Raw genomic sequence first — 10219 nt, 5'->3', positions numbered from 1 at the left:
TGATTGCAGGGACCTGAGCTGAAGGCAGTGCTTTTTTTTTTTTTTAATAATTTTTTATTATGTTATGTTAGTCACCATACAATACATCCCTAGTTTTTGATGTAAAGTTCCATGATTCATTACTTGCATATAACACCCAGTGCACCATGCGATACATGCCCTCCTTAATACCCATCACCGGCCTATCCCAATCCCCCACCCCCCTCCCCTCCGAAGCCCTCAGTTTGTTTCCCAGAGTCCATAGTCTCTCATGGTTCATTCCCCCTTCTGTTTACCGCCCCCCCTTCATTCTTCTCTTCCTTCTCCTATCGATCTTCCTATTTCTTATGTTCCATCAATGAGTGGAACCATATGATAATTGTCTTTCTCTGCTTGACTTATTTCACTTACATAATCTCCTCTAGTCCCGTCCATGTTGCAGCAAATGTTGAGAAATCGTTCTTTCTGATGGCTGAGTAATATTCCATTGTATATATGGACCACATTGAAGGCAGTTGCTTAACTGACTGAGCCACCTAGGCACCCCGAAGAAATCTTTTCTGATGTCCTGGTGATGGTCTTCCAGGCTCCCCACGCTTACCCAGGTAACGGTGCTTACTACACTGCTGATATCGGCTTTCTCAGTGTGATTCTTCCAAGTAGACTGTGAGCTCCAAAAATATTTACTAAATGAATGAACTTGTTTCACCTCTTAGTCAGCTTCTTCTGAGAATAGGAATATTGTGAAAAGGAAATGAGACTTGTGTAAAGTGGCTGGAAAAAAAAAAGTCAACAAATTCTGGTTCCTGAACCTGCTTTTACCAACAGTACTTAGTCCATAATAAGATCAAATAAGGGCACTCGAGGATGTTCTATAAAGTTCTAAGGGAAAAATCATTGTGAATCTGAAACCCTAAAGAGCTAAACTATTACACAGACACAAGACGTAATATTGTGATACAATAAAGAAATTTTTATTTGGTCTTCTTCCCCAGTTTCTGGCATAGAATTCCTAAAACCTCTGTAAGTTCTTGAGTGGTAGGGATGATAGGAGCATCTTTTGTTATAACAGTTCATCTTTCTCCCTGGTTCCCAACACAGGAAGCTTCTAAAACCCTTTGAATCCATGGGGATAATAAGAGTGTCGTTTTGTATGCTAATAGAGACCGGACGCTGGGGGTGCTAGAGAGCTTTGGGATAGGGGCTGGTCAACAGAGGAACCAACCATGTGACTAGAATTTCACCCCTATCCCTTGGAGTGGAGAGGGGCTGGAGATCGAGTTACTCACCAGTAGTCAATGATTTAATGAGTTATGCGTACATAATGAACCTCCATTAAAAACACTAATGGGTTGGGAGGTTCAGAGAGCTTCCAGGCTGGTGAACACATCAAGGTGCTGGGAAGGTGATGAGCTGGAGAGGGCATGTGCACTCCTTGCTCCTTCCCTCACACCCTACCCTATGCACTTTTTCCATTTGGCTGCTCCTGAGTTGTATCCCCATAATAAGCTGCTAATAGTAAGTAAAGTGTTTTCCTGAGTTCTGCAACCCATTCCTAAGTTGTCAAATCTGAGGAGGGAGTCATGGGAACTCCCGTGTATAGCTGGGTAGTCAGAAGTGCAGGAGGCACTTGCAATCAGCATCTGAAGTGGGGCAGACCCCTTAAGCTGTGGGGTCCGACCCTAACTCTGGGTAGTGCCAGAACTAAATTGATTTTGGGACACCTGGGTGGCTCAGTCAGTTGAGCATCCAACTCTTGGTCTCAGCTCAGGTCTTGATCTCAGGATTGTGAGTTCAAGGCCTGCACTGGGCTCCATGCCTAGCATTTTCGTTTACTTAAAACGAAAAAAAAGGGGCGCCTGGGTGGCACAGCGGTTAAGCGTCTGCTTTCGGCTCAGGGCATGATCCCGGCGTTGTGGGATCGAGCCCCACATCAGGCTCCTCCGCTGTGAGCCTGCTTCTTCCTCTCCCACTCCCCCTGCTTGTGTTCCCTCTCTCGCTGGCTGTCTCTATCTCTGTCAAATAAATAAATAAAAAATCTTAAAAAAAAAAAATAAAAAAAAAATAAAACAAAACAAAACAAAAAAGGAACTGAACTAATTTGTAGGACACTCAGTTGGTGTCCAGAGAGTTAGAAAACTGGCTGATGCGGGGGAAAAAAACTCTGTACATTTGTTATCAGAAATGCTGTAGTAAGAAACAGTTCATATGTATAAGGGAAAATAAGAGTATTTTCAGACAAGCAAGTATTCAGAAAGTTCGTCACTCATGAATGCTAACTGAAAGAAATACTGGAAGATGCAGTCTATGAAAATAAAAAAAAATAAATTCATGAATCTAAGAGGAAGAGGTAGGACAGAAGCAGCAGTGGGTAGGGGCACCTGGGTGGCTCAGTCATTAAGCATCTGCCTTCGGCTCAGGGCCTGATCCCAGCATCCTGGGATCAAGTCCCGCATCGGGCTCCCTGCTTCACTGGGAGCCTGCTTCTTCCTCTTCCACTCCCCCTGCTTGTGTTCCCTCTCTCGCTGGCTGTCTTTCTCTGTCAAATAAATAAATAAATAAATAAATAAATAAAATCTTTTAAAAAAAAAAAGCAGTAGTGGGTAACCAATTAGTAAAGGATATTACACTAAATACGTGTTGTCTCTTTATTTTATGTATGTATATATATATGTATGTATGTAGGCTCCACGCCCATCATGGAGCCCAATGTGGGGCTTGAACTCACAACTGTGAGATCAAGAGCTGAGCTGAGATCAAGAATCGGCTGCTTAACCAACTGAGGTACCAAGGTGCCCCATGTTGCTTCTTTAAATACTGTTCAGTGAAGGTGGGTAACAGATACAGATATTGGTTTAATTCTGTGGATGAACAGAATAACAGAAATAGGTGGTATGTGACTTCCAAGGCAATTCAAGAAACAAGGGAGTTTGCTTGAGATTCTTTCCCTCTGCCCCTCACCCAACTCGCATACATGCTCTCCCTCTCTCTAAAATGAATGGATAAATCTTTAAAAAAAGATAGAATTTATCTGAAAGTGAAACTGAAAATGTGTTAGGTTACTAAAGGAAAAAAAATCTAAGATAAGTCTAAGGAAGGGCTTGCCTTAATGGCTAAACAGAATGTAAAGTAAAGCTAGGATAATCAGTGCTATATTGGACCAGGAAAGTGCAAATTAAAGTAACATACTACTTTTCATATACTGGTTGCAGAAATGTAAGATATCAGGAGTTCAAGACTGTCAGGCAGGAATGTCTTCATTCAATGCGGATAGAAGTAAATTGATAGAACGAGTCTGGATTGGTAGAACCTACCAAAGGAGTGGTTAAAACCACATGCGCTCTTCAACCCAGCAAGTGCACTGACTGGTAATGTGCCTTAAAGAAACAATGACTCATACGGAAGGAGGAATGTGCAAGGATATTCGGAGAAGTACTGTTTATGACAGAAGAAAACTGGCACCACCCTAAAGTCTATCAATAGAGATCAAATAAACCTCCACAATGAACTTTAATAGGTCACACGAACATTCACACTAGGGATTATTATGCAGAAGATAATTAGGTAGATTAATAGGAGCTGACTAGATAAGATCTCCAGACGTATTAAAAGAAAAAAGTTGCAGAATAATGCGCAGTGTAAGATTTGTGTTTAAAACAAGCAAACTCTGTAATGTCTATTTTAAATGCATGGAAAATGTCTACAAGGACATACACAGTGGTTTCCTTTACAAGATGCCATTATTGTAGTAGAGATAATCAAGGGTCCCTTTAATCTCAGTTCCAATATTTTATTACAATGTAGATGCATTCATGATTTATTCTGGATAAAGAAATTCAGCTAGCTGGCAGACCTAGAGGTAACCTTAATAACTCAGGTATTAAAAGATACCAACAGATGATGGGGTAAAGAAACATGTGAAGTAGAAAACATGGAATTCAAGACAAATTCTTGTGGGGTGTCACAGTTGGATATTACCTGGAAATTGGAGGCTGCTGAAGGAGCAGAGGCTCTTGAAAAGCAAACTATCCAACAGCCTAATTTTTCCTAGAGGACCAGTTTACCTCAACACAATTCAACTAAAAATACAGAGTACCTAATGCATGAAAGGAACTGTTAGGTGTTGGGGTTATGGACCTTGTTGTCACTCCAACCCATTTGATCCTTGCCACGATGTTGTTGTATAAGGTAGGTTATCAGGGTCCCTGTTCTATAGAAGAGGCTTATGTGAAGTACAAGAATGAGCTAGGGCTGCATGACAGGATTGAAGCTTGGACTCTGAAATCAATATTCGCTCCTAATGCCATCCTCCCCACACTGGACAAGTGTGCAATCCTCCATAATCAGAGTGGACTATTACACGCCTGTGCATTTCAATAACTTCCTGATCTCCTCTTCCATCCCCCAATCCAATCCAGACTATGCTGCCAGATGGGTTTTCCTGAGGACAACCTAGCTCAGAAATTTTTATTCTCTGGCCCCACCTATTGTATTTCCTACTCCTTTTCAGGTGACTTATACTTCAGTTCCTTTCCTGCCATTCCCCTAGACTGGAATTTCCAATTTCTGCTGTTCAATATTGCGGTACTGACTAGGTGCAGAGTAAATGCATCTTCCTGTGAAGCTTTCTCATCCTCTGAGCACAGACAGCACATGGATTGGAGGTTAAGGGCCTTCCAGATCAATGGCAATCTGACAAGCACTCTCCCCTCTCCTCCATGAGCAATTTCAAACCTGCATCCTCTGCAAATCTACATTCCCCCACCCCCCCTTCTCACCATGTTACCTTGTTTTCTAACTGGAGAAATTCAGAGATCAGAGACCTCTGATATAAGAAAGCTGGTAGGAAGCTTGGGAATGTGGTAGACTGGCTAGAGACCCCAGAACAAGGTGGCAGGTTAGTGTTAGATTCATGAGTGCAACAAGCCATTGAGTGATTTTCTGACAGCAGAACTACAAACTTAGCTTCTGAACACACTTCTTTTTCCTTCTCATGCAAAGGTTATCAATCCCTCCTCTTCGCTAGGTTCCATTCTGTCCTTTCCTCAAAAACTGAATTCCTTTCCTCCAATTAGCTGCTCTTCCAGAAGCATCCAAACATACCCATCACTCTTACTTTACAAAACCAAAACCTCCAAACTCCATTAACATTACCCTCCCCTCACTGCCCTCTTCCCCTCACCTTGACAATAACCAACATGCTTTCTGTGGCTTCCATGTCTGCCTCCTGATTTGCCACCTCTTATCACTCCTTCCCAATCCTCTGTTCACCTCTATCCCTGGGCAATCTTGAGTGACTGCTCACATACCCATGACCCCAAAACCTGTCTTTAAGAGCTGTGTCACAACTATCCCAGATACTGCTATGGACCAGTCACTAGGCTGTCCAATCATGACTTACTTCCCTACTCCATGAAGCACACCACACAGGAGGAAACCAGGCTTGCAGACAGGAACATGTCTAAACCACACAGCATCTAAGTGGGAGAGCCAGGACCTGAATGCAGGCTGTCAGCATCCATTATCTACCAGACTACCTGGTAAGTCTGTGTGGTGCCTTAAAACTCCTATCCCCAGAGTAACCTTGCTCCAGCTCTCCTTTTCTTCCATGAGCCTAAAGTACAAACCAGAAACTCGGCACATTTGACTTCCTTTCCTTCCAGCCCAATCCATGTAGGCCCACTCAATGGCAGCACTACTGCCTTTTGGTTTGGACCACCATCAAGGTGAGGAGTACTGCCAAACCTGTACTTCCTTTGACCTTCCCAGTATTGCTCCCTTTAAGATTCAGTCCAACAGCATGACCTAAATCTGAGGGATCACTGTTTGGAAATGCTCAATGACTTATTGCACTCATGAATCTAACATTAACCCGCCACCTTGTTCTGGGTCTCTCTAGCCAGTCCACCATATTCTCAACCATACAGCCTTCTTGCAGCTTAAGATCTCCATTTACCTAGACAACTCCCCACCCTTCAGGAAAGGCTGGGTAACCCCAAACTGCCTGCACTTCCCGTCTACACCCCATCACTTGCCTATTAGTATCACCAAGCAAAATGAGTTTTGTCCCCATGAATCCCAGTGAGGCTCAGAAGCCATCTTTTGTTTAGAAATAATAGAGAATAATAACAGAGAAACTTTATCATACCATAATGTATTTTGTTCACTTGTCTCTGTTTCTTACAGTGTATTTTCTAAAGAAAATTTACTAAACTCTTAAGCACCAAAAGCCTCTGGGACTTTATTTACCTATCAATCTGCTCCATAATCCCGACCCTAGCAATAGACTTTATGGCACAGATCAAGTACACTCGCCAGCGTGTCAGAAAGAACCTTTATTGTTGTTTTTAATAGCCTCTTATGCTTTTTATGCTTTCTTGCCAGATGCCTTTGGAGCAGGTGCTTTCTGGGCTGGAGCTTTCTGACCCTTCTGAGCCTTTGGAGGTGCCGCCTTCTGGCCTGCAGCTTTCGGGGCAGGAACCTTCTGGGCTGGAGCCTTTTTGCCTGCAGCGGCCAGCTTTTTGGCTGGAACCTTCGCAGCAGCAGCTGCTGCAGCCGCACCCTTAGCAGCAGGTGCTTTTTTAGGAGACGCTTTCAGGAGAGCTGCTTTTTGTAGCTTCCTAACTTCAAGCTTGATTATTCTGTTCCTCTGAAAAATTTCAGTGTAAGTTATTATCCCGTATGCAAACAAAAAACTATTTTGCTGTTTATCCTATATGTATAGAATGCATAGCAAGAAAACAAACCTTATGTCTAAAACCCCTATGAATTCAACTTTGGTCTATTAAGCTTGGACAAGCAGAATTACCACACAAGTTTAGGGTTAGAATATAAAAATCCTGTAATAATTTAAAAACTTACCATTTTCTTTGCCTTCATGACTTTGTAACGATCAAAATCTGTCATCTTGGCTTTCTGTTAAAAAATAAAGTAAATAAATAATCGCTCATACCACCTACCACCCCTCCAAAAAAGATAAGGTCACAATTCAAATGACCCTAAGCCATTACCCTTTCCCTGGCTTCAATCTTCTTGGCCCATCTTGTGGCGGCCCATTTCGTATTGATATCTGCCTTCTGCCAGGCTTGTCGGACATATTTCTGGCGGGCACTAGGAAAGAGCCAAGATCAGACTAAGAAATCAGCTTTGAGACCTCTAAACGCACAATTTATACCCCCTTAAGTTAAAAAGCATAAGCAAAATGATGTCAAAAGCACGCTTCTCATTCATTACACCTCCAGCCCTAGGTGACACCATATGCCACATACCACTTGGCACACTGTATCTTATTGGAATGTTGTTCACTAAACCAGGATGTCTTATAATCCCAAACACATGATTTTATTTATTTTTAAAGTAAGCTCTAGGTCCAACACGGGGCTTGAACTCAAGAGTCACATGCTCTACTGACTGAGTCAGCCAGGAGCCCTTCAAACACACCACTTTAACAAGAAATGCAAACGAGGTCATTTCTGTATTTAAAAATTACCTCTGATCTTGCAATATACATCACTCTACTGTAGTGGATGTAAAGAAAGCAATTTCCTTTTCATAAAGAATGAGGTAAACCTAATCCTCAGGCCTTTTGTACAATGATGCTTAAAGAGATGTGGCCAAACACCACAAAATCTAATTACAACCATCTTGAATTCAAATATTTCTTTCAAATATTCAAGTATCAAAACCCTGCATGCTTAAAAAATAAACCAGCAATACATGTTACGTGTTTCACTGTGACCGTCTCTGTAGCTGAAATAGCCCAATAGTAACCACCACAGTTTTAACTTCCAAAATCTACATCACATCAAGAAAGAATCACTACTGATTTCCTCAATTCCCTATAAGGAGTTGGGAATAGAACCTCCTCAGGAGCTGTCAAAACGAGATGACGTACGTCAAATACTTAATAACTGACACACACTAAAAGCTCAACTAATGACAGCTAGTATTGTGAGAGACAAGATTAGTATTTTTGTTTTGAAGCTAAAGGTAACTAAAATATGTTTGGGAGACCAGAACTCCTTAGGGAGGTCTTTGTTGTATAAATCCTGAAAGGGTGCAAGAAAAAGGATGGTAAATCTGGATAAAGACAAAGCCAGAGAACTGGCAGGGTGGAAAGATAATCACAGGACATTTAAAAAGTAAACAATGGCCATCCACTTCTACACTGATAATCCCTCTTCCGAATTGCTCTTACTCTTCAACACTGTATACTACATTCTCAAGAAACAAACAAGATAGCGAAACTTTTTTTTTCAATTAAACTAAGCAAACTTTTACCAGTATAAGCAAAGCTGGGGGAGGGATATTGGTTGGTGGATAGTTACCTGTGAGGGAATTTGAGGATGAAGTCAGTGAGCTGCATGCACTTGAAAGGCATAGCCTGTCTCCTTACCTGAGTGCATGGTCCATCAACCAAAGCCTAGAACAAGTATAATCAACAAATCTCAGTGCAGAACATAATAGCAACCCAAGCAGATTTTCTATACATTTGTCCTTTCAGAATCACCAAATCTCTACTTAAATGCTTTTTTTTTTAAAAGATTTTATTTATTTATTTTACAGAGATAGAGACAGCCAGCGAGAGAGGGAACACAAGCAGGGGGAGTGGGAGAGGAAGAAGCAGGCTCATAGCGTAGGAGCCCGACGTGGGGCTCAATCCCATAACGCCAGGATCACGCCCTGAGCCGAAGGCAGACGCTTAACCGCTGTGCCACCCAGGCGCCCCTCTACTTAAATGCTTTTAAGAAAGATGAAACCATTGTTAATAGTGCAGCCTATAACCTAACTACATGTAACTTACTTGACAATTTTTAAGTCTTTAAAATCCTTATGTTTCCAACAATCACCGTTATGTTCATTTACAATCTTTGGTCAATGTCTTAGTCTGTGGTTCTCAAATACCAACAATGGCATACAGGGGCATAGAAAGCTATGTGCCTACCTTTGTTCTAAACTCGATTTACATATAGTAACTCATTTAAACCTCACCAGTGTTTCAACCCATAATTAGTTAAAAGGTCTGACTAGCTTAAAATGGCAGAGGTAATACTCAAACTCAGTAGTATTGGCCAACTCAAGTCTGTGCTTGAAATCCCCATTTCGCACTGCCTGTCTCCTCAATGGTAAAACAAAGCTACCACCCAACATTCCTACCTTAGAGGGCCGTTGGAAACATTACCACTACCATCTATACTGTATTATCAGTCATTAGCATGTGAAACTGACACTTTCCTTACACTTACCCTGTTCTGATCAATAACATCTACAATTGCGACCAGCTTCCCGGCATGAGGCCCAAAGGAGACGTAGGCCACCCGGCCAACCTCCACGAAACGCCTGAACACCTAAAATCGAGGGGAAGGGATAGAGTGAGACTTATTAAAAATACTTATTAGTGTTTAAGATTTTGCAGTTCACGGACAGTGTAACTAAGTATAGAGAAAAAAAAAAAAAAAACAACGTTGCGGGAACATGCCCTAATGCCATGGGAAGACCCGATGGATGAAATACGCAGAGCCGGAAGCGGCAAAAGCCGGGATCCCGCTGGCTTCCAGGCGTATGGGGCCTCCAAAGTCCCTGCCCGCCTGGCCCCGGTACGCCCTGGCCCTCTCCAGCTTTCCACCTCTGGCGGCCACTGCGCGCACGCGAGGTCCACGGCGTGCCAGGCCTGCACGGCCCTCCACGCGCTCGTCCGCCGCACGCCCAGAAAATTCCTAAACTCCGTGCTCCACCCGCCCAGGGACCCTCACCGCACGCTACCTAAAACCCGATGGGCGTCGTTCCAAGTTTTCGTTCCCCCTACCAGGCGGAGGTGGAGCGGCATGGCCTCTAGACCAGGAGCCCCAAACAGCAATACTCACCATGTTGGCGGCGTTCGGCGAGAAGGAAGAAGGCCCGCCCAACCGTGCGCATGTGTAGAAGGTCGCCCCGCCCCTGCGATTAACGAGCCGCCGACGTGAGCACCGATTGGTTGAGGTCGTACGTGCATACGAGCACGCATGCTCACTGGGAAAACATGGCGGGAGTCTGTCGGAGATAGCTACTCTTTTGCACAGGCAAGCCGTGAGATTAACGTTGGTGACGCGGCCTTTCTAGCGGGAGCCCGGTCATCTCTTAGGACTTTAGGGTGAAGAAGAGCATAGAAGCTATGCCTTCCATTATAACTCTGTCCACATTCCATTTTACTTTAACATTCTTCCATTTTTCCTTCCGTTACTCGTATTTCAGATTTTTGTCT

General features: G+C 43.1%; 1 protein-coding gene across 1 annotated transcript; it reads right to left on the bottom strand.

Moving 5' to 3' along the window:
* Positions 1–6299: 6299 nt before the first annotated feature.
* RPL14 (ribosomal protein L14) lies at positions 6300–9923 on the bottom strand. Its single transcript, XM_045798178.2, has 6 exons — positions 9843–9923; positions 9225–9326; positions 8307–8401; positions 6990–7089; positions 6841–6894; positions 6300–6628 (listed from the first exon to the last, which is right to left on the bottom strand). Exons 1-6 carry the CDS (start codon positions 9843–9845, stop codon positions 6347–6349), a joined length of 636 nt encoding a protein of 211 aa, XP_045654134.1. The 5' UTR covers positions 9846–9923; the 3' UTR covers positions 6300–6346.
* Positions 9924–10219: the final 296 nt, after the last annotated feature.

This window comes from Ursus americanus, chromosome 20 (assembly GCF_024610735.1).
Source record: "Ursus americanus isolate L20-20 chromosome 20, mUrsAme1.1.p, whole genome shotgun sequence".
Taxonomy (NCBI): Eukaryota; Metazoa; Chordata; class Mammalia; order Carnivora; family Ursidae; genus Ursus; species Ursus americanus.
This window is presented reverse-complemented; position numbering and strand designations above follow the sequence as displayed.

Coding starts and splice junctions, on each gene's coding strand:
- RPL14 (XM_045798178.2), bottom strand. Junction 8,402..9,224: donor ATGTTATTGATCAGAACAGG/GTAAGTGTAAGG, acceptor TACTTGTTCTAG/GCTTTGGTTGATGGACCATG. Junction 7,090..8,306: donor ATCCTCAAATTCCCTCACAG/GTAACTATCCAC, acceptor GCTCTTTCCTAG/TGCCCGCCAGAAATATGTCC.